The 27,089-nt window shown below is 38.2% G+C and overlaps 2 protein-coding genes across 5 annotated transcripts in view; one reads left to right on the top strand and one right to left on the bottom strand.

The window, feature by feature from the left end:
* LOC111866757 (electron transfer flavoprotein subunit beta) overlaps positions 1-14,709 on the top strand; it is a 35,920-nt gene extending 21,211 nt beyond the window's left edge. The window contains exon 8 of one of the 2 annotated variants that reach the window (XR_002843203.2): positions 14,327-14,709. The gene's annotated coding sequence lies outside the window, so the exon portion shown is untranslated. Of the gene's footprint in view, positions 1-12,153; positions 12,173-14,326 lie in introns of those variants that run through there. The other variant, XR_002843204.2, reaches the window with a different exon arrangement.
* LOC111866756 (protein UBASH3A homolog) lies at positions 148-25,248 on the bottom strand. Of its 3 annotated transcripts, XM_023855992.2 has the most exons (12): positions 24,846-25,248; positions 24,183-24,423; positions 23,026-23,221; positions 21,244-21,339; positions 15,159-15,328; positions 13,172-13,310; positions 12,634-12,703; positions 10,857-11,052; positions 8,208-8,340; positions 6,417-6,632; positions 1,600-1,851; positions 148-1,192 (listed from the first exon to the last, which is right to left on the bottom strand). In XM_023855992.2, the coding sequence occupies exons 1-12, from the start codon at positions 25,055-25,057 to the stop codon at positions 954-956; spliced, it is 2,160 nt and encodes a 719-aa protein (XP_023711760.1). In that variant the 5' UTR covers positions 25,058-25,248; the 3' UTR covers positions 148-953. The 3 variants fall into 3 exon arrangements, with proteins under 3 accessions (XP_023711760.1, XP_023711761.1, XP_023711762.1); XM_023855993.2 differs by lacking the exon at positions 21,244-21,339; XM_023855994.2 differs by lacking the exon at positions 6,417-6,632.
* Positions 25,249-27,089: the final 1,841 nt, after the last annotated feature.

Raw genomic sequence — 27,089 nt, forward strand, 5'->3', positions numbered from 1 at the left:
ATGACCTACTACCCGATGATGATCTGAGAATTCAGTTATACCTGTGTCATTGATCTGAAGGTTGCTCTTACTGATTAAACAGATGTAATATCTCTCTGCGATCTTGAGACATTCTACTTCATTCTCATTTTTATGATATCCGTTGTGCTGGTTATGTTTCTACGTGTGTGGCCTGTGTTTAATGTATGAGCAGAATATCTGGTGTTACTATTTGTGATTCATATTGCTTGAATGTGCTCTTTGTGTCCGATGTTGAAAGGCCATTCCATTTGCCAGTTATCTTTGTGGATAAATCACACATTCAGATCGCCACTATAAGAGTTGCATCAAACACTGAAACAACAGTTAAATGGTATGTTACATATATTTTGTCACCTTGGGCTTAATTCTTTTGCGTTTTGTGACAGGAATATTCTGTCTGAAATATATTCCAATACAGAAAGATTTATTATATGAACAGTGCTTTTTTCCCTGTTAAACACCTTCAGTTTATTTGAATTAAAGTATCATGACTTTTCACTGTGTTTTTGAGATCAGAGACTTTTTTTAATTTTGAACATTTGGGCCATAACTTTACATCATACAGGGTCATTCAGTATCTTCCCTTTGTTATGGCTCTTACTGGAACGGTAAGATATACATTAACCTTTTTTGTTGTTTGATGCTAGTTAGCATTCATAACACTTTCAGTATTCAAAGAATTTGTTCATAAACAAACAAAAGTTCAGAAATAGCATCGAGTTATGAACTTTTATGAAAATATTTGTACTAAATGTATGTGACAGTAAATGGGCATGATCATCATTACTGTATGCTTTCCATAATAAATATGCACAACTAGAACTTGGTTCTATAAAGGAACAGCATAATGCAGGATTGGGATATTAACGACTGCTTCCTTGTAAGCACAGCTGATCAAGCAGGGTCAGATTCTATGTTTGTCATGCAGAACATTATGTCAGCAACACTTTCCAGTCAAACCGCATGTTATTGGAATGAGTGACTGGTGGGAATGGGGCGTCCTTTAGTTTCCACTTGTTGTCTCCAACATCTTGAACACAGGCCACACTGCAGTAGGGAATTTTCTGGATGAGACGTGTCATTTCTTGACTTGTGCGAGGTGGACCTCCACAAAGTTGACGTGAGCATACATCCAGTGTTGCAGCATGTCCCACCAATAAAATGTTACCGCCTGGAATTGGTAACAACTATAAACTATACATGTGATGGACAGTTGTTCAAGAAAAACGGAAAAGACTAGAGGAAACAGAATTAGGAGCCAAATAGTAAGAAAAGTTTTACACGTGTCATAGCACAACATGTCACAACATTTTTAAAGTATGCCACAAGACTAAATTGATTCTCCTTGTGTAATTTTTGTTTCTAAGTCATGAAAGTCTGATATTCTGGCTACACTTGTTCAGTTTTAAGAGAACTCTGGAACTACATTCAGAACAGACTAAGAGGAAACAGAAAATGACTTAAGCCAAAGGCTGGGAAGATTAAGCAGACTTTTGCAGTACCTTTACATCATTAGACAGAAGAGGATCGACCAAATGGTGTAAACCAAGGAGAACAAGCCAAATTGAAAGGTCTCACCTCTGTCTGCTGTGCTCTTGATAACACTTTGTGCGAGGTAGAAACTGCGCATGTAAAACTGTTCAGTACTTTCCCGTCGATCGTGAAGCTCCTCTGCACGAACAAATGGTTTATATTCTGGTTTGATGTTGTAGCCTGCTTCCTGGAGCTCCTGTAGTGACATCCAGTCAGGCAATGAATCAGGATACCAGGCAAGCCATTCAAATAAACCTGGCTCTATAGCAATAGGCTGACTTTCTACTTGACCCAAACCTGGAATGTAAGCATAACATCCTTTAAAGGAAAGCAGGCATCATAGCTTCATAATCAGTGAACGCTGCGATTTAGTGGATTGAACATCTCAGGTGTGAAACTTAGCCTGAAGAATACAGGCTCTCTCTGTGTTCTCACTTGCATATATCCTGTTATATAAAGCTGTATAACCAGTGCAGTTGACATTGCCATTAAATAAACAAATAGGAACCAATATGCAATTGAACTTGCTCACTGCTAGGCCTGATGGAAACCAAGACCAGTGCTTACAGAATACTTGTTCTAGTGCAACTGTGTTCATCACATGGGACTGTGGCTTCTAGTATAAAAAGATCCCACATGTTGGGTGAATAATTGTAACACTGTACTAAGAAATTAGTGAAGGACACCATTTGATTCTATTCCACAGTTGGGCAGACCATTAAAATGCAATTTATGCTGAAGACTTTAACTCCATGTTGAGAAGTCAGTTGTAATAGGTTTACATTGCTACTGTACACTGTGCAGTGGCATAACTTAAGACATACAGTATTTAGAAGATCTTCAGGAAGAGGTTGGGATTTTTTAATGGGTACTTAACAACGATTTTAGTATTGAGACAGTATCTTGACAAGTTGTAGGATGACAGATAAGTGGGAAGGGATTTGTAGGAAGCGGTTGTGGTGCCTGGAGGGACTGGGGAAAACCCTCTAGAAGGATAGCTGGTATGCTGACCGAGATATGAACTAAGTGCCTTTTGAATACAAGTCCAGAGCATTACCACTAGGTCAGCCTGTTAGTGAGTTGGGCTCACCCATAGCTATTCTAAGAGTAGCACTAATAATTACTGTTCTTCAGTTTTATTTATTAATACTTAATAACTGAGCGGTACCAATTAAATGCTGTAAATTGTATTGTTATGAGCAGGTCCCAGATTTTGATGACATGTTATCTTTTTTTCCTTGTATCCTATGCGATGCTCTTAAATGTATAAAGCTTGGATATGAGCTGCTGGTTACAGAAATGTAAATTTTATAGGTAATTTTTTGTCATTTTTTCATTTTGGGGGTAATTTTTTGTAAATTTCTGGGCTTTTAAGGGTATTTCTTGTCATTTTAGGGAATTTTTCTTCATATGTTTTCTGAAATGTGAATAATATGGAAGCGAAGTGTTCTTTCTCTTTCTCTACAAAGGCCATAGTATACAATAATAGGTTGTAATCCTGGCCTGTCCTTTCCGTTCATTTTGTGTAAGTGCTGACAATACATATCATAAAATGGTACGGCAATGACTACTCACACTACAGCTCTTTGTACAAAGCAATTTGCTTAGTTACACATATTTCTAGTCGGAATCTCTTGCTTCATATGACGTTCTTCTGTCTTCAGTTCCTCGCCCTTGACCATACAGATAAAGATACAGTTGACGAAAGGTTCTCGGTGAGAAAAGTTCAGGTCTGTGTTGCGCTAGAGTGATTAATTTTATCACGATGCCAAAAGCAAAGCCAACTAAATCGTGTCATTTAAAGCAATTTGTAGCTGAGTTTGGAGATGATATATTTTCAACTGACGGTGACATTTTATACTGCAAGATGTGTGACACAAAAGTAGCGGCAGAAAAAAGATTCACGGTACAACATATCGGCCGCGACAAGCATATACGAGCAGTGCAAATTTCAAACAAAAAGAAACCTGTGCAAATGTTACTGCAACAGTGTTCATCTGGAGGTGGAAATAAGTAATCGGATCTGTGTGATGCTCTGGCATCCGCAAATATTCCGTTTTGGGCTCTGAACAATGGAAAACTGAAGAATTTTCTGGAAGTAAACTGTGGTCGTTCCATGCCGGATGAATCAACACTCAGGAAGAACTACCTTTCCCAGTGCTACAACAGTATCCTGGAAATGATCAGGAATAAATTGCATGGGAAGATTTTCATTTCCATTGATGAGACCTGCGATACGGAGGCTCGCTACATGGCAAATGTCATCATTGGAACCTTGGAAATTAGCGGACCAGGTGAAGTGTTTCTGCATATGAGTGAGGTGCTAGAATCTGTTAGTCATTCCACAATCTTCAAGCTCTTCAACAGGTCGATGTTTCTACTGTGGCCAGAGGGTATACAACATGACGTCGTCTTGCTTTTTGTGACCGATGCGGCCCCACATATTTTAAAAGCAGGCAGGTCAATAAAGTTGTTTTATATGAAATTGGTGCACTTTACTTGCCTAGCTCTTGCACTGCATAGAGTGATGGAAGAAGTGAGATCAAAATTTCCTCAAGTGGATGCTCTTGTGTCGAGGACGGAGAAGATTTTCATCAAGGCTCCAGCTCGTAAAATGCATTTTAAGTCTATGGTTCCTGGTGTTCCACTGCCCCCAGAACCCGTCATTAGAAGGTGGGGAACGTGGATTGGTGCTGCAATTTACTATTGCGATCATTTTCAGGTAGTGAAAAACATTGTAGATTCAATGAGGACGGAGGATGCGAGTGCAATTGAAGCTGCTCAGGAACAGTTCTCATGCATCGAAATGGAAGGAAAGCTGGCCTTCATAAAGGCAAATTTCAGTTCCTTGACAGAAGGAATCCAATGCTTGCAGGAGAAAGGAGCAACGATAGAAGATTCGCTCCCTCTGGTGAAAGAAATAGCCAGTGATTTGGAGAAAGTGTCAGGGGACATTGGTAAAATGGTGTCAAGAAAAATGAAAAGTGTTGTGGATAAAAACTCAGGTTATGAAACATTATGCAGCATTTCTCAAATTCTGTCAAGAGAGTCCTTCAGCGCTTTCAGTATTGAAGAAGAACTTACTGCTAGTGATTTGGTACACTTCAAGTATGCTCCCATTGTGTCTGCAGATGTGGAAAGGAGTTTCTCCAAGTACAAGAATGTGCTGTCGGACAATAGGCGCTCTCTCACTTTTGAGAATCTCCGCATGTTGACTGTCATCTATTGTAACTCTGAATGAGGTAAGACTTAAATGTTGGAATACATACCGTATATGTACATTTGATAAGCGTTCTAACACGGTAGAAAAAATCATATTAAAACATTTAGCTTCAAATTCAATCAATATTGCTTGATTTTCAACATAAAAACGAGGACGAACTTAAAAGAGTAAAGATGAGTTCAGTGTTAATAAAGATTAAAAATACATTTTAAAATAATTAGTAGATATTCTGACATATTACATTTTTGGGTCATATTTTAGGTCATTTTTCTGGATTTTTTCGGTCGTTTTATAGGTAATTTTTTTACATATTTTCAGGTCATCAAAATCCAGGCCCTGGTTATGAGCAAATTTCTTACATAGTAGGACTAGGACAGCCACGTCAAATACCATAATGAAATCATCAATTTAATTCTAATGTAATCTCTTATTGTAATATATTACTGACAAAATGGTAAAGAAACGAGGCTGTAAAAGTATACACTGTACAATAATGGGTTGGTTTGGTATAAGGAATTATAAATGAAATAATCAAGACTACAATGAATACTTCCCTTATAATAAATAAATATTAGATTCACATACAGCTCTTACTGTTAGGTGATAAACTTGGGAGAAGTCAACACTGCACTGAATGAACAGAGAGTACTAATTCTTCAGTGTTCACTGTCATGAACACATCAAGTTAAATTAAATACATATAAACTAATATGTGTTTCAGTGTCTTACTGTAGTTGAGCACTACATTAAAAGCATAAAGAAAATCTGATCTTTATGCATTCTTCTTGTTTAGTTACCTCGAAAACTCCTAAGACTTAAGAAATAGCCAACTGCCCATGAAATGTGTGAATTATTTTTCTCTGCAACATTTGTTCAAAACATTCTCCTGTGTAATAAATATGTACAGAGAGTGCATAGAGACACATGTAGGTCTTCATCCTTAAACTTACCTGATCTACAAGGAAACCGAAGTGGATCAACAACTTTTATAAAATTTTCCAGTATCAAATTTCATGAAAATCATTCAATGGTTCTTCAGTAGTTTCATGTGTATAGTCATGCCTTCTATCATTGATATCAGAACATTTTGGCTTCTTATCAACTGTCTAAAAACATAAGGACTAAAATATACAGAACTATAATTTTGGCTGTAGTTTGTATGGGTGTGAAACTTGGTCTCTTACATTAAGAGAAGAAGACAGACTAACGATGTTTTAGAAGAGGGTGCTAAGGAGAATAATTTGGCCAAAGAGAGACGAAATAATAGGAGACAGGAGAAAACTGCATATTGAGGAGCTTTGTAACTTGTACTCCTTACCACACATGATTGGAATAACCAAGGCAAGGAGGATGAGATGGGCAGAGCATGTAGAATGTATGGGAGAGGCGTGTGCACAGGGTTTTGGCAGGAAAACCTGAAGGAATAAGATCCTAGAGTATGAACTGGATTCATCTGGCTCAAGATAGAAACCAGCGGCAGGCATTTTTGAACATGGTAATGAACCTTCAGGGTCTGTGAACTGCTGGGAATATCTTAAGCTGCTGAGCAATTACTGGCATCTCAAGAAGGATTTGGCTCCTTCGAGTCAGGTAGCTAGGTAATTTTAGAAATTAATTTGTAAGTTACTGTTTTGCTGACCTTTCAGTACTCCGCTACAAGTCTGTATACAGCGTAGAGATGGAGAACAGTATGTATGATGTATTGTGACCCCTGCTTCCCTCATAGCCTCGCCAGTCAGGGTGGCTTGAAGTACCCCAACGTTGGTTAATGGACAGTCCTTGAAGAAACCCTGAGGTCCACTTGTTCGAGATGGAACAGTTTTTGGCATATTTAAGTCCTTTCTCATATATTTTCCTGCAATATATTAAGTTTTTAGTGTCAAAAAATACAGAATGATATACAAGGGTGAGTCAAATGAAAACCTTAAATTTGTAATAGAAAATCGAAATTTCGCGCCACTATCCTGTAAGTTGGTAAGCATGCAGAATGGCCTGTAGGTTGCAGCATAGTGCAGATGCACGAACATCGTCACAGCACCAGTATAAGATGGCTGCCCCACTTGAGACTTGCACCAGGGAAGAACAGTGTTCTGTTATTCGGTTTTTGTGTAGTGAAGATGTGAAACCTATTGAAATTATCGAAGAATGAAGTTTCAGTATGGTGATTCATGTTTGTCACAGCAGCAAGTGTACGAATGGAGTAGGAAGTTTGCAAATGGTGTGACTTCAGTGGAAGATGCTCCTCGTCCGGGTCAGGCACATCGAGTTGTGACTCCAGAGAACACTGCAGCAGTTGAAGCCATAGTGAGGGATAACCGCTGAATGACACTGAATGAAATTGCAGCAAGTATAAACATTATTCATGGTTCAGCACACCACATTGTGCACGATGTGCTCCAGTTTCACAAAATGTCTGCAAGATGGATGCCATGGCATCTGACTCCTGAATTGAAAGACTGAAGAAGTTTTGAACACAACCATCATCAGGGAAGGTTATGCTGACTCTCTTTTGGGATGAAAAAAGCGTCATCTTGGAGCACTACACAGCTAGAGGGACCACTGTCACCAGTGCATCATACTCAGATCTCCTAAAAAATCATCTTCGGCCTGCAATCAAATCAAAGCGACGTAGATTGCTGTCCACAGGTATCCTTTTGCAACATGACAATGCAAGGCCCCATACTGCCCGTACAACAGTTGTGACAATCAGTGACCTGCATTTTGAGTGTCTTCCTCATCCAGTATACTCACCAGACCTTGCCCCAAGTGATTTCCATATGTTTGGACCACACACACACACACACCACAAATCCCACTTGACCAGACCCGGGACTGAACCCGGGCCATCGTGGTGGGAAGCCAGCGACTAACCGCTTGAGCTATGGCGTGGACTCAGAATCCTCATTTAGTATTTCCTGGTTTGTTTTGCTTTATTTAATGCATGGCTTATATGAGGTAACCCTGTTAGCTAAGTACTGCATTTTAAAGTTTAGTTTTCAGGTTAATGACATGGAAGTTTTGCTGCATTTGAATAGTTTTTGGTTAGGCAGATATATTATGTTTAATCTATAGAATGAGACTGGGACGACATGTAACATGTATATGAAAAATAAGAAGTGTGTGTAGAGAGTTTTGGTCTGGATGCCTCCTCTAGAGAAGATGAGATTTGGGAAATGTAAGTGAAGAGAGGAAGATAATGATAAAAAGAATCATATAGAAATAAGATGTGAGGGTAATGGTCTGGATTCAGTCAGCTCAGAATAGGGATCCAATAGTAGACTCTGTGAACATGAATTGAGCTCAATAAATGGGGATTTCTTGGGCAGCCAGCTCAGTTATGTTTGAAGAAAGATCTATGTCATGGAGCTACTTAATTTACTGTGAACGTATATATGTTTGTATATTGCTGCAGTGAAGTAGCTCTCAATACCTGTTTCATCAAAACAGTATGGAATCCATGTTCCAAACGTAAAGTCCACCCTTTCTCCATGCCTGATGATGTAAATATGACGTGGACCTGGGATTGGCTCGGGTGTGATCACTTTTTCGATTAATGGTTTAACCTGAAAGTAAAGAATAATTATAAATATGTACAACACCATATAAAACTGACAGATTTACATCTCATTGTTCGACAATGTCTGATGTTCTCATGGCAGTGACTATGGAGATTACTGTCTTCTCGGATATGATACCGTGTAGTCTGGTAAATATTTACATCTGTCTCCATCTTACCGATGTTTCAGAGTTCCATACTCCCTTGTCTTGAGAGCATATGGATGCAGGACATTCCTCTGAAATGTTGGTAATAACTACCAGATTACACAGGTTCACATTGCAGAAGACAGTTACCTAAATTATTAAATTTGGGACAAAGTGTATGTCATGGAATTTGTTCAAGTTTTGGTTCTGAAGAGTATGTTGATGAAAATATTTTTTTGTAAGTTTTGAGGTTTTCACGGCGATGACTATGAAGAAAGTCGTCTTCTGGGTTTAGGCGCCATGTAATCTTCGTTTTGGCCGACGTTTCTGAGGAACGTATCGCCTCCATCTTCAGAGCAGTTGAATGGCTTGGAATGCAGAGAGCAGTAGCTGTTGTGATAGGAAGTGAAAGGTGCACTTAAGTGCGAAACGTTGGCCAAAACGAAGATTACACGGCGCCTAAATCCAGAAGACGAATTTCTTCAAAATGTTTCTTGTTCATCTTAACTATAAAATTGTCTGTTGTAGCTAAAACTCTGTAATCCTGGATGCACATAAGCCTCGAGGCATAGTATTGTGGTTTGGGGAGGGCTACATGGCTAATGTAATAATTATCACAAGAGGCATATTTCCCTTACACTGCCATCAGAGGCTACTATATTACCCACACAATGTGTGTAAGCTTCTCATGTTCCAGTATATCATTTCACTTTTGACTTGTCAGACATCACCGTCCCTTTATGATTTAGTATGTGTCAAAAATCTTTGAGTTTTATAAGTATGACTTTGTTTATTTCCTGGTTTCTTTAACAGTTCTGGATCAGCCATAGGCAACGATTGTTTTGAGACACAATGGAATATGAGGTTATTTGACCAGGATTTTAAATTGACAGACCATCCATTTCAGTGCAGTCTCAGTAATGGGTGTTCGAAGATATTTTAATTATAACTGCCGTGTAGGTTTCATCTAGTTACATAACTGTAGCTTACAATATATGCGTTACATTTAATATAACATACTATTCTCTATAATTACTATGAATTACTAAATGAATGAGGGATGGGCCACAATAATCCAGCCCGTGCACCATGATCATCTGTGATCTCTTGTGCTTCCTCTTTGCTTAACCCTTTATCAATCCTACACTTTGAATGAAATATAGGACTTGTTTATGGGGGAATCATAGTAGTCACTTGGTTCCATAAAGAACTGGCTCAGGTGATGAAATCATAAATAAGGTATGGCCTCACAATCACATAGGGTGTGTGTGGCTGATTCATCTTCTTCTAGGCACATTTCGCAAATGGGGTCATTTGTAAATCCCAGTTTAAAAAGGTGTCCTTTTGGGTGACAGTGTAGTCCTACCAACTATCGTAATTGGTCCCTGTTTAACTTCAACATATTCTTCGTTCTTCTAGCAGAGGGCCCTGGTATAAGTCCCGTTGCCTCTTTAATTCCAGTTGTGGATTCCCAATGTTTTTTGTGATTTCTATCTGTCCAGTCCCTGATTGTTTTCTTGGCAACTTTGATTGACATGGCGCAAGCTGGTGCAGGTCCTATGAAGGGATGTTCAGATCCTGTTCTTGGCAACTGATCTGCTGTTTCATTACCAAGAATACCCTCATGACCTGGCACCCATATCAGTTGAACTCTGTTATGTTTGGCCAGTTATGTGAGGGGTTGGTGACAGTCCCAGACCATTTTTGAGGTGATCTGGTGTTTACCAAGTGCTTTAATTGTAGATTGACTCTCTGACAGAATATAGATGTTCCTATTTTTATAGTTTCTATCTAGATTCTAACATATAGGGAACAATGTTCTTAGGGGATTCACAGCAAAAGTTGTAAGGTGAATTTAACTGTGGTTCATACTGGTCCAATATAAACCTGCCTTGACGTGAAGCTCAAAAACCAGATTTTCTATTAAAAAAACCTTCATACATTACATGAAATGTATTGGGTATCTCATTAAGATCTAAAATGTCTATTCAAAACATTTTTCTGTATGTTGAATATTTTAACATAATACAGGATAAAATAATTTATACCTTTGTGTAGTGTTATAAATAAATAAATATATATATATATATATATAAATGACCTTTGCGACAACAGATTCGCATTGACAAAAAGTAAACATTAAAGGTAAAAATACACATGTGAAATCCACTGGAGCAAACCTTTTCACCCAGAAAAGTAAATATAAATTTAGCATATTAAAACATCTGTTTGGCTCTGCATGTACAAGAGATAGATGAATTTAGAATGGCTTAAAATATCCATGGCAAAAATAAGTCTTCACTTTTGAACATTATCCAAGCTGTGTACTCTCTCAGCTTATAAACTGGCAAACCCAAAATACTTTCAATGTGCTCACTTCTGTCACTTGTGAAGGGGCTTGCTTATCCTCACTTGAGTCACTAGTAGCATCAGAGGCTTTGTTGCTGCTTGGGATATCTCCTATACTTCCCTCTTGTTCATGATGACTTGCAGGCATTTGCTGTGGTAAGGACATGACACTGTCTCCTCCTTCCAGATCTTCTGAATTATTCATCTTGCTTAGTGGTACTGTTCTGTAAGATACATTGTGACACATTATTTGGCAACAATGCATAAGAGTATAGAGATGTACAGTGAACAGTTAAAGAACAATCTACCAGATTTTCAGCTGTGTTTATTTCCATATGCCATGTTTCCTAGAGTAATTCCTGTGTTTTCTTTAGCAAAATATTTTTAAGTCAGGCATGAAATTTATATTAGTAATGAATTGTTGGATCTTAACATCAGTAACAATTGTTCCAAAACAGTTAAAGAATATAAGGATTTAGAATTTGATAGAAAACATAGTACTGGTTTGTACATGGAATTTTGTGAAGTCTAAATCTTCAGAAGCATAACACCAACATTGGGTCTTTCAGGCCCAGGACATGACTGCCCCATGGGTGATGTCATCAATAAACATATAATTGTATTTTGAGTCTCGAACTCAAAAATATAACATTTTGATATGCAGTTTGTTGTCCATTTTAGAAGTTTCCCCACAGCTGGCCAAGAGATTGCACCTTCATTTTTAAGCTGATCCCACAATTGTCTTAAATTAAATGTTTGATATCCCATACCAAATGGCAGAACTGCTATTCTTCATTTGGTCACGTAGAGAAAGGCAGACTAACAAAAAGCAGTCTGCTTGTCAAACTTAATTTCCTCCCATCCTGCAATTTCTGTGTTCCCTCGGGCAGAACTAGTAAATATCTTCATCTTGCCTTATAGCAGGATAGAGCTGTCAGAAAAGCTCTGCAGAGCTAAATGGACTCAGGGAATTTATGACAGCAGAGTTGAGTGGAATGAAGCACTTACACAGCAAACATAAGAAGACCTACATGATCTATTCCCTGCCAATGAATTCCTTGTGTTTAACAAAATCCATCATCTTCTGTCCTGAGGGGTATCAGTTCAGGTTTGAACCAAAATGACTGGCAACAGTAAATATGGCAGATGCAGAGAGGAAAAAAAATTAATATCCCTATGTAGTTTCTTATATTTCTATTTATTGGCTTCATAACAATAGATTTGTATTTGTAGCTGCAGAAAGTTAACGTTAAAATATGCTAAACTGCAAAATATGCTGTTTTGTTGACTTTAAATTATTCTATAACCATCTATGTCAAGATTAGGGCCGTGCCATAGCTCAAGCGGTTAGTCGCTGGTTTCCCACCGCAGCGGCCCGGGTTCTATCCCAGGTCTGATCAAGTGGGATTTGTGGTGGACAAAGTGACGCTGGGGCAGGTTTTCTCCGAGTACTTCAGTTTCCCCTGCCAATCTTCATTCCACCAGTTGCTCCACAATCTCCCTCGCCTATCATCTGGGGCTGGTACAATAGGTCAGAAGTGGCCGCAGTACAAGGGACTTAGTCCCACCTCACTAGCAATTAAAAAAAAACTGAAAATATGTCAAGATTAACAATTTTAACTCTACTGTTTCAAAAATGTTTGGGTTATTCTTCATTTGATGCTTTCAAATTATCATGCAGTGGGTGTCGTGTATGTCATGCAGGGGAAAAATGATTGAGATCAGCTGTCTAAGATGTTCTCCTGTATTTTATAGGGTGAAAATAACAGTTTGCTTATAGACACTTGTATTTGTGGTATGCTCACCTGTGCAGGGTCCATGCATCAGATTCTGCTGTTCGTTCTGTATAATTTTCTGGTAAATAACCACTACAACCTGGAAAACATATATACTTTTAATATTATTTTTTACATACAGGAGGTAACAAGTTTAATTAGGATTATGATCTTCTGGGATATAGTGCCATGTAGTCTAGTAGACAGGTACCATTCCTTCAGTGGAACCAGCTGCTTCCATCTTCAGGGTAGAAAAATATTGGTTGAGATAATGAGTTTTAAAAAGGGGTCAACAATTTTAAAATGAAATGCTGCAGTAACAAATTTGTCTGGGTAATTTTAATATCCCACTGTGGGAGAGATAAGAACACGTAACATATGCACTTAACTGGTTAAATAATTTACCACTGTGGTATAAAGAAAGTAAGTGAGCTGTAAGTGAATCACTGATGAGTTAGGAATGATGTGTCTCCCACCAATCTGTCACGGGTGTTAAGTGTTGCAAGTGGTATAATTAATTACCATTATGTAATAAAGAGTGACAATTAGCTGTTAGAGAAGCACATACCAGTCAACCACGATATGCCTTCTACCCAACCATCAGGTGAAGTATTAAGGGCTTCACTGCTCAGGCAGATGTAGTCACCAATCCTCAATTCCAGTTCATCTGACTCTCTCGGCGCATATGAATACAACACATTATGGACCTGCAAGCAGGAGGGTGGAGGTACTGTATGTAATTATAAACTGTAGGGTGTTCATCTCAGAGCTGCCCAAAAATCATTTGATGATTCTGGCTGGAGAGATTGACAATCCCCATGTCAACATAGACCACATAGATTTGTACTAGCAGTGGGCTCAACGGAGCAAGGGTCTGTGCGCATTACAATTTCTCTTCATCAGCCCAGTTAATCATTTAAAAGCTAACATGAAGCAGACTTATGTGCTATGGCCTGGCTGATTACTATTGTCTCATATAATTTTACTACGAGTTTAGTAACAGTTTGTGCCGACACTTTTGAAACCTAGGTGTCCTGTGTAAAGATGGCTGAGGATTTTAAGGAGAATGTTCAAGTCTAGCACCAGTTCTATTCAGTTTCTCTGCAGTGAGTTCTATCTTTGGGATAAAATGCCACAGAGTCTGTCGAAAGTCAACTGATTACACAGTGTTATATCTCGGAAGACAGAACTCTTCATAACCAGTGCTGTGAGAACCTCAAATCCTACAGTGATCCTGTCTGTCTTAATCTGTTTATGACTATGTGAATAGATAGTATCTGCAACTGTAACATCTGAAATTTATGCTGGAATCATCTCTTTACACAACCACTTTTCACATGAGTACTGTACATTGTTCATGTGTATCGAACATGTATTTTGACACAAGAAGTAATGCTGAGGATTGCAGTCAGCTGGCACATAACATATGAACTTGCTTCATGATAACTTTCAGCTGTGTACTGCGGCCATATTGAATAGAAATTTAATGTGTGTATGTTCTTGGTTTATCAGTTACAGTAGCAGTCTGAATCTCATTAGTCCAAATTAATGTAAAGATTGCCTGTCTCTTCCATATGGGTTCCCAAATGACTTCCCAGTAGGTTTCAAACAATCAAAAATAATAATCACATTTTATCATCTGCTGAAGGTTTTTTATGTTTCAGTTTTACCTTTATTTCTTTCGGTTCAAACATTGAGACATGTAATTCTTGTTTGGTTCCAGATGGTTTTGAGACTCAAATTGTAGCGCACTACATTCAACAGAATTATAACTCTGCCATCACTGTTTTCATTTTAAATCCTGTTTTGGTGTTTTTAATTGCCTGGTAGTTTGCTGATTATTAAAATGTTTTTAAGGTAAAGAGGACAGGCTTATGTGAACATAGTGATGAATCTTGATGTTTCATAAAAGTGGTTTGTTACTAACTACTAGTGTACTAAACAAGAATGAAGTTAGGTGTTTATACTGTAATGGTGGCTGGGTGCTTTTCTAATTATGGTTATTCTTTATTGGACGACTACCTTTATCTGCATAACACTGAGAAGGTTCATTAATTTCTGTTTCTAATTAAGATGATAATTTATATTTCTTCATATAACTTTCATAATAATAATTAATAAGGTAAATTCTTCACAGAGAGTTCTGTCTTCTGGGATGTAATGCTGTGTAATCCATTGAGCGTCAATCAACATTTCAGAGGAACATGTCGGCACCCTCGTCTGGGTTGAAGTATAAGCTCAGCAAGAAACCAGCAAACAGCTCTGCTTGCCATCTGTTTTCATGCTGGTTTCTTGCTCGCCTGATTCTACCCTGAAGATGGAGGCGACATATTCCTTCGAAACATTTGTTGACTTTCAGTGCATTACACAGCATTATATCCCTCTTCATAACCACTGTTGTCAGAAGCTCAATCTTACACAAATTCTTAACGTTTATGCTTTTCCGACCAGTGGAATATTTTTCTGAAAAGAAAACTCCACCTTCGAAAACCCCAACTGTCTTTGAGCATTAACAATGTTACACCTAAGATCACGCTGTATGATGGTTTACTAACCTGTTTAGAAGTGACACGTGTATCTCGAGAGTAGAGGCGCAGCTCCCAAGTTGCTGGGGCGGAGGGGTCTAGCTCCTCCACAAGTGTCTTAAGGGCAGTAAACTGTGCTGGCGCAAACTGGTATGCTAACGTCAGGTGTAGTGACTTGACATGGGGCTCTAGGGTAATAGCTACAATTCAACAAATACTGTGTAAGTCCCATACAGTTCATGTGTACACAAGTCCATTCTGTAGTGCTAATGTGATCCAGACAGTTGTTTCTGTATTGATGTATTCTCATAATTTTCAAGAGCTTGGTAATAAAAACTTAGTTTTGTCCTTACTTTGATATTATAAAAGGATTTCTTAAAGTAACTGGAAAAATTAATGGTACATAAAACATAGCAGTGCATTACACGAAAGCCCAAAATAACTTCTGCACTGAAGCCAATATTATAATTTACTATATCATGAAACATGCAATATGTGGACGGGAACAAGCATTAAAAACATGCTGACCTTAGGCATAATGCTCATAAAGCTGACAAATATGTTGCTGAGAGGTTTAAGATAATCAAAAGGAGCAAGATGTATTGTAAGTTTAACTAACTGACTGACTAATAATTCTTATTTTTCTCATGGGGCGAGACAAGAGTCCACTTGGTACTGCCGCTACTGTTTGGTCTATTGTACCAGCCCCAGATGATTATGATGATGATTGTGGAGCAGTTGGTGGAATGCGAATTGGCAGGGGAAACCAAAGTACTCAAGAGAAAACCCGCCCAGTGCCAATTTTGTCCACCACAAATCCCACATGATCTGACCTTGGCTCAGATCCGGGCTACTATGGTGGGAAGCTGGTGACTAACTTACTAGGTAGGTAGGTTAGGTAGCTGCTAACTAAATAAATGGAGCAGAGTCCATAAGCAACAGTAGTTGTGCAGCTGATCTAACAATTCCCATCATAATATGGAACCTGTGTGCAAAGGAGCCCAGCATTGGTCTTGTGTGAATCCAGTCCACATCCACCCATCCAGTTTCTTTAAGATCCATTTTAATATCCTCCCATCTCTCTTATGTCTTCCATATGGTCTCTTTCCTTCAACATTTCCAACGAAAACTTTGTATGCATATCTGTTTCCTGCCATGTGTGCTACATGTCCAACCCATCCAATTCTGGATTCAGTTGGAACTTTAATAGTGGCAACTATTTATTTACAACTGATACAAAATAGATGCATGTTTCGAAGTTTTAGTGTCCTTCAATGTAGTCACCAGCATTATGTACAACCTGTTGCCAGCGATGTGGAAGTCGTAGGATACCTTTAGCAGCGCCTGTTGTGTTGATAGTTCGAATGGAGCAGTCTACTGCCTGAAGAATCTCTGGAACAGTTCTGAAGCGAATGCCACGAAGTGGTTCCTTCATGTTAGGAATCAAGTTGAAGTCACAAGGGCTTAAGTCCAGGGAGTATGGTGGATGGTACAGCACTTCCCAGCCCCATCGATCGAACAAATCACCCACAGCTTGTGCTGCATGCGGCCGAGCATTGTCCTGCAAAATGATGGGTGGGTTCTGCAGAAAGTGTTGCCGCTTCTTTCTCAAAGCTGGTCGCAGGTTGTGTTCCAAAAATGAACAGTAATACTGCACAGTAATACTCTCCAGTAATGCGGAAAGAGCATACACTTCTTCTTTACTGACACTAGGACCTGGCTGACGCATGTCTGCCATATTTTGGCGTCCCTTGCTGAAGGCTTTTACCCAACTTGCCACTGTTCTGTAAGGAAATGCAGATTCCCCGCAAGCCTCTTGAAGACCTTGATGACACTGTCGTACTGTATGGCCTCTGGTACATTCAGTCTTTATCCAACTCCGTTGTTCCTATTTTGAAAACATCGTGACAACACTACATTAGAACGCCAGCTAACACGAGGCTCTGTTCTTCTCGTCACTGCGCATGTGCGTGATGTGGGAAGGGAGAGTCCATTTGCTCTGAGGTAAGGTAGGTATGTAACTAACATGTGGTATAAGCGACATTATTTGGTTCCATTGCATGGCGTGTCTACAGCAGTGTTGCCACTCTTAAAGTTCCAGCCCTTGTATAAAGAGTGTAAGTTATGGGTTCCTCAGTGTGCAGTTTTCTCCAGCCTTCTGTTAATTTCTCCCTCTTTGGTGTCTTCTCTGACACCTTTAGTACATTCTCCTCCCTTAATATGAGAGACCAAGTATCCTAAGTTTCATTCTTGAATACATTTAATGATGTTATACCAACTGAAAACTGCTGGTTGATTGTAGTTGTGAGGTCAAAAGAGTGTGGGAAGAAGCTGTAATTAGCATTACTTTCATGTATTGGCCAGCAGTTTGTAATACAAGAACTCTATAGAAAATCTCAAAGACATGATGAATATCTCCGAGCTCAGATTCAGATAAAGGCTGTATTGTTGTATGGACAGTCACACAACATATACTTCTATATTTCATGATAAGGGATTTGATGTTTTGTGACTTCAGTCAGATTGCAGTATAAAATCACAATTAAAAGGTGTAATAAACCTTTTTAATCTCCCCGTATAAATAGGGTGGCCAAATCAAGGAGAAAGAGATGAGTTGGAAATGTAGCACACATAAAGGGAGATAAGACAAATACAAAATTCTGGTCAGAAAACTTAAAGGAAAGAGATCACTAGCAAGACCTACACATAGATGTGAGTACAATATTGTCACATGTATGAGTGACTCAACTGGATGTTGGATTTATTGACTACTTTATCACACAACCCTAATTACACTTAATTGCAGTGTCATCACTAATTTCCACACTTTATAAATCACTAGAGCACATGCTAAGTCTTCCAGTCTGCAGTGTCTTCACTAGTAGCTGCCTGTTAACGGCTTGTAATAATGGATATTCCTCTGCTTCAGGGCTCAAGTCCTTTCTGGATGGCGGTTCCCTTCCAATTGAACTAAGCTTCTACTTCTTCCCACTTGTAACTCCTCGGTACAGACCAACAGAAAACACAGCTCTTCTGTTGTTGTGTCTGGATTTGCTGCCACAGATGTGTTTAACATGCCATTGTGTAGCAACAGCTGTGGTGCGGATCACAGAAAACATCGCTTGCGACAGTTCTTCTGTTGTTGCATGTTGATTTGTTGCCATGGGAAGCTGTTCGTTTGTGACTGTTACCTAGTAATGGGTCTACATGCCACAATATTGTAGTGGATCTTATGATACTGGCTTAGGACAGGTCCAGTGACATTCCTGTGAGCATGATACTGAACCATTAAGGTCCATAAAAGGTTGGGAGTTTCTTCACCAGTTGAGCAACTGTCATCTTCTCAAGAAGGATCTTGCTTCATGGAGCTAGTTCCAGGATATAATGCTAGAAACACCAATCTCCTGAAATGTCCTACAGAGTGACTTACACTACACTTACCTCCTTTCAGCCACTGGATATTTTTAACAAATAGTATTTCTGTATTAGAATTGGTTATGGATGTTGGACTTAATGCACATTAAAAAAATAATTACAGTTTTATTACCTAGATGATGGATATATGCATAAGTACGTTTAGTGGAGTAAACTAGAAGAAAATCCAGAAACAATCACTGTCACTTATTTATCCCTGTGTAATATATATATTTGCATCTGAATATAAGTCTATCTCCTGTGGCCAGGTGCAGTATAGTGGAGACACCAGCAGAACAGTGTAAATGATCAAATTATATATCCATGCTGGTTCTCAGCCCTCTGAATCAAATTCATGCAGTCTCATGCACATTCTGATTTTGCCACAGTGAAAGTCATTGCATGATCATAAATCATTGTAGTGAACACTAATCACACTACAGATACATGTTAAAAATACTACAATGTGTCAGTCATGAGGCTGGAAAGGTGTCATTCTACATCAAATCAACACAGTTTAGGGGTAAAGTTTTCATGACCATCTCTGGTTCTAATAAAATCTTGTAAGCTTATTGGTTCTCCTTAAGAAGTGACACACATGAAACTTTGCCTTTCTGTGATCATTAACTGCAGAAATATGGCATTTGAAAATATTGTTTTCTTTAAATTTTCCCTCATTCTGATTCACCAAAATGCTTGTAACTCTGGACCTAATTAAGACAGAGAGCTCATTCTTGTATTTATTGAAAGCTCTTAAGTGGGTCTTTCGTTTGGAATGCCACTCAATAGTTTAGGGCAGTTTAACATTTTGACCTTTGACCTTAATTTATGAAATAAAACAGCCAGATTTTGCTTTGTAACAATTAATGAACATATGATTTATGTGTCTGATTAGGCATGATCAACCCGTACAGACACACAACTGGGCATCATCATCTTCTCATGCCTAATGTTAGTAGAGTTAAGATGTATTCCCTTGTCTGGAAAATTGTGTAGTGGTTTTGTCAATATGTAATAATACAAATGCCATCGTGAATGCAACAATTTATTTGGTTGTAGTTCTTCGTCTTTTCTTCCTCTACACTACATGTTTTGGCTGCAACCAGCCATGATCAGGTGTATTTTTCACTACGTAGCTGTCACACTGCACACAGTCTAAAATCTAAAACACCAGCCTGTTAGTTTTGTTTAAAATCTCGCCAACATACGCCCGTCAATTTGATTTTAGAATTCTAATTTAAAATTTAAATTTTTTTTATAACCTTTAAAATTCAAAATTTAAAGTTTTAAATCACAGGGATACCCGCTCTGTGTCTACATGTGCTGCACTGGCTATTTCTTATTTTCAGCACTGTTCACGTATTATTCTGTGCAAGCTCCCTGTGTGTGTGTCGCTGCTCAGTAGCGCAGCTTCCATCATCTCCTCATTATTGTTGAAGCACTGTGATCACAACCACTTCAGGTAGGTAAACAGCTGGTAGTTCTTCGGAGAGAGATCTGGGCCCAGCCCAGCCCAGCCCAGCCCAGCTACAAACTCCAGTTGAAATGCTCCAGCACTGCTTGAGTGCAAGCAGCTGTTTGAGTATGTGGACGCACATTGTCAAGGTTGAGCACTACACCAGATGTTAGCATTCCAAGCCTTTTGTTCTGAATGGCCCTACAGTTTTTTTTTTTTTTTTAAGCAATACAAAACAGCTAAGCTCACAGGCAGGAGACTTGCATGTGTCTTTTCAGAGGTAAAGATCAGAAAGTTAATGTGCTCTAAAATATGAGTGGCATAAAGGAAAGCCACAAGTAACAGCTTTCCATTGCTACAAGAATGAGCTCACTATCGTAAGTCCAGAGTTATAAGCATTTTTGTGAGTTGGAGCACTGAAAAAATTAAGGAAAACTTATAACTTCAAAATGCAATAATTTCGAAATTAATTGCCATGGGAAGGAAAAACTTTGTATTTATCACTTACTCACCCAGACTCTGTAAACCTACAAAATTTCATTAACATCCAAGGTGGTCATGTAAACTGTTGTGCTGATTTGACATGATACAAAGGACAAATCAAAAGTTGTCACAAAGGGACACTACAGCATAGAAATGCTTCAGTGCTTTCTTACTAGTATTCAGAGAAAGAAGAATGACAAATCATTCAAAGCTTATGACATCGCATAACACAAAAATTGTTATGGAAATAGAAATTTTATTTAAGATTTGAGGCTTTTATGGCGGTGACTATGAAGAAAGCAGTCTTCTGGGATTTGGCACCGCGTATATGTGGTGTTAACCGACGTTTCGGAGGAACATATCGCCTCCATCTTCAGGGTAGAAGGTAAAAGCTTTTACCAGTTCTCACAGTCTCTTCGCTTGCGGATTTCTTATATTTTTCCTTCTACCCTGAAGATGGAGGCGATACGTTCCTCCGAAACGTCGGTTAACACCACATATACGCGGTGCAAAATTCCAGAAGACTGCTTTCTTCAGAAATTTTATTGTTTCAAAGTACAATAATTTGTTTTATTAAAGGTTATGTAATGTTCCTGTTCTCCCTTGAATAACAAGCAGATTGAACTTTGTCATTTCTTCTGCAATTACATGAAAACACTCTGAACAATAAGTCTAGCTTGACTGTAACTTAAAAACTTTATTCATGCTGCAAGAGAGGAACAATTACAATATGTCACACAAATCAGGACATTTCTTTCTTACATTTGACTCCTCGAGGTACATATCTATCTGTGGCAGTAGTGCACCATGGGAAACAAGCAGAGAGGGCATCAAGATGTTCATAATTATCGTTAATTACTGTAAAGGAATAACAAACAAATTCTTTCTAAATTTATATTGCATTTTAGTTTGAAGCAGTGAAATAAGAGTAATCAAATTTGACATCAACTGATTTTAAATTGCTCATAACTATTCAGCATACTAAATTATAATGAAACAAAGACTTAGAAACTAGATATAAACTGATGTAACTTAAATTTTGATAATGGCATTTCTTCAACGCTGTGAATAATACTGTAGCCAGCAGATAAGTTGTGCAAATTCAGCAGGTTATGGGTGGAGAAGAATACAGACTGCACATGTGCCACCATGTTCTGCCACCCTTCTGCAGTACCTATAGTAATTCATCTGACAGTATACTGGTAAGGGTAGCTCTAAGGCAGTATTTCATGTTAGGTGGATGGATACCTACCAAAGTATACCAAGATGATTTCCACAGCAAAGGCCAGAGAGTACAAGACTCAAGAAAAAGATGCAGACGTTAGCCACATTGCCATGACTCAGTTTCTTGAATTTGGTAGTGGCATTCCTCCCATGCCTGAAGTAGTGATTATGTTGCCAAAACTCTGTTTCCAGAGCCTTTCTGTTGAAATCTTCATGGATATGAAGCACGAGTGCTAAGCTCTACATCAAAATGTTTGGTAAATTTAGCTTGCTGATATATCAATTGCTGTAGAAATGGCAGAGAGATGATCAAGGGAAATTAGTTGTTACAAAATCTCCCCTCTCCTTAAGCACTGTTGTTCGCCAAAATTCCTGCCCAAACCATGCAAGGAGTGTTGGTCTATACATTGTTTAAGAAATCTTGTGTTTCAGATGATGAATGTTATATTATGAGGACAGAAGGAGAGATAAAATAGTGAATACCTATTTTAAGATACTACCTTTGCATTTGCATTTTATATCCAGACAACTGTAATACTTTTTTTTATCTTAGATCATACTCTTTGCCTTGTACAACTGAAGATGGGGCCAAGAGAATGACAGTGAAATGAGGACAGAGGTGGATTAGGACAATACCAGTGAAAGACTATTTAAAAAAAATCCATTTGTTTCTATGTTTCCATGGTAAACCCACGTTTTATTTGCTGAAAAGCCAATAGAAGAAGCTTTTCTGTAACTTTCCTTCATTTTTGCTTGCTAATCATCATTCTACCACTGCTCCTCATCCTGAGGCATGCAACACCTATGACAAAATAGCACATTGTGGCATCCTTGCCCACTAAGTCGGGGACTTCATTTCTGACCCAGCATTTGTATGGTTACAGAGTAAGGAAGTTAAGTTTTCAAATGATAAATCTCACTCCTAGCACCGATAAACTTAACTGGATATTTCGTATTATAACAGTTGCTTCTATAAGGAAAAGTCTGAGGGCATTAAGTTCATGTTTATACCAACAGATGGCAATCAGATGAAGAAAGTATAGTAAATGTTGATTTTGGATTGGAAAGATTTAAGGTACTTGAATTTGTCTGAAAATTAAGATAAGGCAACTGAGATGGCTGAATTCAAGGACCAACTCCTCCTGATATAAACCAAGCTAACTACCAATCCACCACATTCCATAAGTACTATCTAACAGTGTAGCGTATCTGTTCTTTCCTCCACAACCCTGTCCCTCACAACCCAAGGCCGAAGTTCTTGCTTCCATTGTCATGCATAAAACTGCCAGTAATTCTGTGTGAAAACATTTTTAAACTCACTTGCATTTGACACTTCCTTAACATACTGCATAGCCATCCTTTTAAGTAGATCTGCATGTTCCTCAGCAACAAAGAAACCCATAAAATTCTGCGAAACATAGATTTCTAATTTCAGTGTCTCACAGAGATTCACATTCTGTGATTCAACGACATGTTTCAGTGTTCTGGCCAGCTGCTGGGCACATTCGTCAGGTGCCTGTGAAATAACATATTTTATGTACATGTGTTTTCCTTGACACATCTAATAATGACATTTGATTCCTATTTAAATTATTATTATTATTAAATTTAAAAATCCAATGACCTCATCGGGAATTGAACCTGCAACCTTCAAGCTTGTAGCATCTAAATGTGCAGTCAGCAATGGACTGCTGAACATTTTAATACCAGAGGGCTACACAGGAAGGACCATCTCTGCACATAAAGAAAGGTAAATCTGTCCCTGTAACAGGCTGTGAAGGCCTACAGGTGTGTGAGAGGTTGAGGCTCCCACAATTTCTAGACAGTTGACTCACAGATGGCAGTGTGGTAGTCAGCCTTACACATCAGCTGCCCTTTACACCCAGGAAGATTCCTAGTTCTCATTTCTGTTTGAGGCTGAGTCAACTCCAGGGCCATAGTGCAGCTGGAAGGATTAGGCCAACTGAAAAATCCAGTGACTTCATCAGGAATAGAACCCACGACCTTCCAGCTTGTAGCACAGTGCCTCCCACAACTATGCTACTGCATGGCCCCAGGACATATTAGACACATATATCATGCTTCACCTATATAGATAATATGGTCTATATTCTGGTTATTACTTCAAGAAATCTGTTCATGCTTAAGGAAAGAGAAAAATGTGTTTTGGCTGAGAGACACAGCAGCACACCTTAATATTGCTTTCATATTGTACCTACTAAGACATCATGTTCATTGTCCATCACAATATGTACAATTAATGAAGTTCTTATTTCAAGCATGTGATTATCAATCTGTAAATTGTTTGGTAAGAGTCATTTAAATTCAGAATGACTGACAACCACTATACCACTTTCAACAGCTGCAACTCAATAATTCCTGTTGTAGATCTATCATCTTATGTCTCAATATGAAAAGTATAGTCTGTAGTCACTGAATTTCAAAATATTCTTTACATTAAGGTTTCTATCAGTTACCTTAAAAAATGAAACTAATGTGATATGAGGCATAAAGTTGTGAGCACCATTCCAGCCACACTGAGCTAATGATTTTTCCCAAAATGCTTGCAGTTGTTCTAGGAATGGGCCAGTTGGGCACACATATAAGATGTATTCACGGGGACAGTTGTCATCTAAGGTTGGATCATTAACGTGTGCCAATAACCAATCTGAAGCAAGCTGTACACCTCTGTTTCCTGTAGCAGCCAAAGCCTTCTCTCTGAAACCCAATGAAAGTAAACCTTTTATGTATTGCAGTTTTATGTTAAAATTCTACTGTTTATTTAGTATTTCAAGCTACCTAAAACAGGTGGCACAAAGCAAATCCAATTATTCAAGGACAGTCCAAATCCTTAAATTGACAACCAGGCCAGACCATCACTGAAGACACTGATCCAAGTTTTAATTTTGCGTATGTAGCGCAATAAAATTATATTTAAAAGCATCTTCACATAATTAACACAATTTTAAACCATTTATACCATGTACAGTATCAAGGTTCAAGGAATGAATTTTAAGGTTATGAAATCCAAAAGTGAACACGAAGGAGAAGTTATAGGAAACTGGGTCAAGATTTTACTGTAAATATCTCGCAAAACATATGTGAATGACATGTACTGCCATATAGTAAGAACAGCTTACGCTCTGTGCTTAGGAAAGCCCATCTGCAACAGTATTTGTAACGGGGATAAATGCTGTTTTGATATTTTGGTTGGTGTTGGATTTTTCCGTGGAGGAAGAGTCGCCATGCTAACAGATGTAACTAATGAAATCAACAAAATGTATATAATCCTTGAACCATACAGAGAAATGTCGGTAAAATATTTTATAGAAACTCTACAAAGTAATTTCATTATTTATACCAGTAAGTGAACTTTTCATTGGAAGTCGTCAATTCATGTGTCAAGCAAATGTAGATTATTAGATTTAGCTTACTTCCGTATGGAACGTAGTGGTTGTAGTTGTGCCGGTTCGAAATGGCGGGTGTATTGTTTGAAGATATTTTCAATGTGAAAGATATTGATCCAGATGGAAAGAAATTTGACAGAGGTGAGTAAACACTTGCGTACTTTAAATACCAGTAGGTGTATTTATTTATGACAAAGTTGAAGTGTATTGCCATTGGATTTGATCTGTGTGGATACATAACCTATGCAAGTCACATGCCGTCTGAAGACTGTGTAGCATACGTCAAAGAGTGCTGTGGCATGAGTACTTTAAATATAAACAGTGACACCGTGGGGAACTAGACGAGAAATTGTAACACATAAGCCCAGAAATCAGGATCGACGATTACATGTGTGAGATGCGGTGTGACCGCAGTTTGGTAGATAACTAGCAACATTTCAGAAGCAGGTTACTCCGAAATCTATATGTAATAATACAAATGCCGTCGTGAATGCAACAATTTATTTGGTTGTAGATCTTTGTCTTTTCTTCCTCTACACTACATGTTTCGGCCGTAATTGGCCATCATCAGGTGGATTTTTCACTTTATTGCTGTCACACTGCACACTGTCCAAAATCTAAAACATCAGCCTGTCAGTTTTGTTTCAAAATCTCGCCAACACACGCTCGTCAATTTGATTTTAGCATGACAGTTTAAAATTTAAAATATCTAAAATGTAAAGTTTTAAATACCAGGGACACCTGCTCTTGTCTACATGTGCTGCTGCGGCTATTTCTTGTTTTCAGCACCGTTCATGTATTATTCTGTGCAGGCTCCCTGTGTGTCTCTGCTCATCTTTAATACTCTTTAATACTGGACAAAAGTATTAAAGATGAGCAGCGACACACACACAGGGAGCCTGTACAGAATAATACATTACGGCCGAAACATGTAGTGTAGAGGAAGAAAAGACAAAGGTCTACAACCAAATAAATTGTTGTATTCACGACAGCATTTGTATTATTACATATAGAAGTGTATAGTGCAACAGGATGCTTAAATATGATATAGTTTCCGAAACGTTATCACCCTATACGTCCTACCCACATCATACCCACATCCAAGAATGCAGTAATCATCAGAAGCATGGTTTTTAGGTTCTATTGAAGTATATATACTGAAAGTGGTGTTGGCGTTTAAGATTATAGCTATCGTAATTTATTTTTAATAGAAATATTTGCATTTAAGGATTGTTTTTAACGAAATTTTCTTCTTATGTTCTTACTTGATTCGAAAATGTAGGAGATAAATTTTTACTGCATGTTACTTTATAATTTATAGAACTCCTTAAATTCAAATAAATATAAATACAAAAGAAAATGTAGTTGGATAGGATGGACATTTCATTTTTTATGACATTTCGCGATATTGTTTGTTACCAGCATGAAATGTGTTTATGAAATACACCCGTTTTCATTTCCCTCACCACACAAATTGCCATTTCCAAAATTTAATGCAGCAAGCACAGAGAAGTGCACTCAGTTGGAGTGCATGTATTTCCTAAATGAATTACCTGCAATTTTATAAATCTCAGATATAAGTATATCATTGCAGTCTACTGTACCAAATTACACTGTAATTTGGTAGATGGGTAGCAAGTACTGCAGCCATCTTGAGGTTTGCATCCTAGAGGACTGTAATCTTGTGAAAAAGTAAGTTTGACTTGAGTTCATATAAAATAGGAGGTTAAATTTTTTCTGTATGGACCAAAATCATATTTGCGTGACTACTTTTACAGTGGATTCCCAGCAAAAACTTCATTCAGCTTGTTGCCAGAACACACAGAGAGAAAGACAGGCGTGACTTCATTTTACTTAGTTTTTGTGTATTTCCATTTTAACTTACAATTACACATTTGTGCTTAACTTGGACTACTGGGAGATGTCAGGAGGGCCTTCTTCCCACTGACATCGAAGCTAATGAACCTCTACTGTGAA

Source organism: Cryptotermes secundus, unplaced genomic scaffold (genome assembly GCF_002891405.2).
Source record: "Cryptotermes secundus unplaced genomic scaffold, Csec_1.0 scaffold213, whole genome shotgun sequence".
Lineage (NCBI taxonomy): Eukaryota > Metazoa > Arthropoda > Insecta > Blattodea > Kalotermitidae > Cryptotermes > Cryptotermes secundus.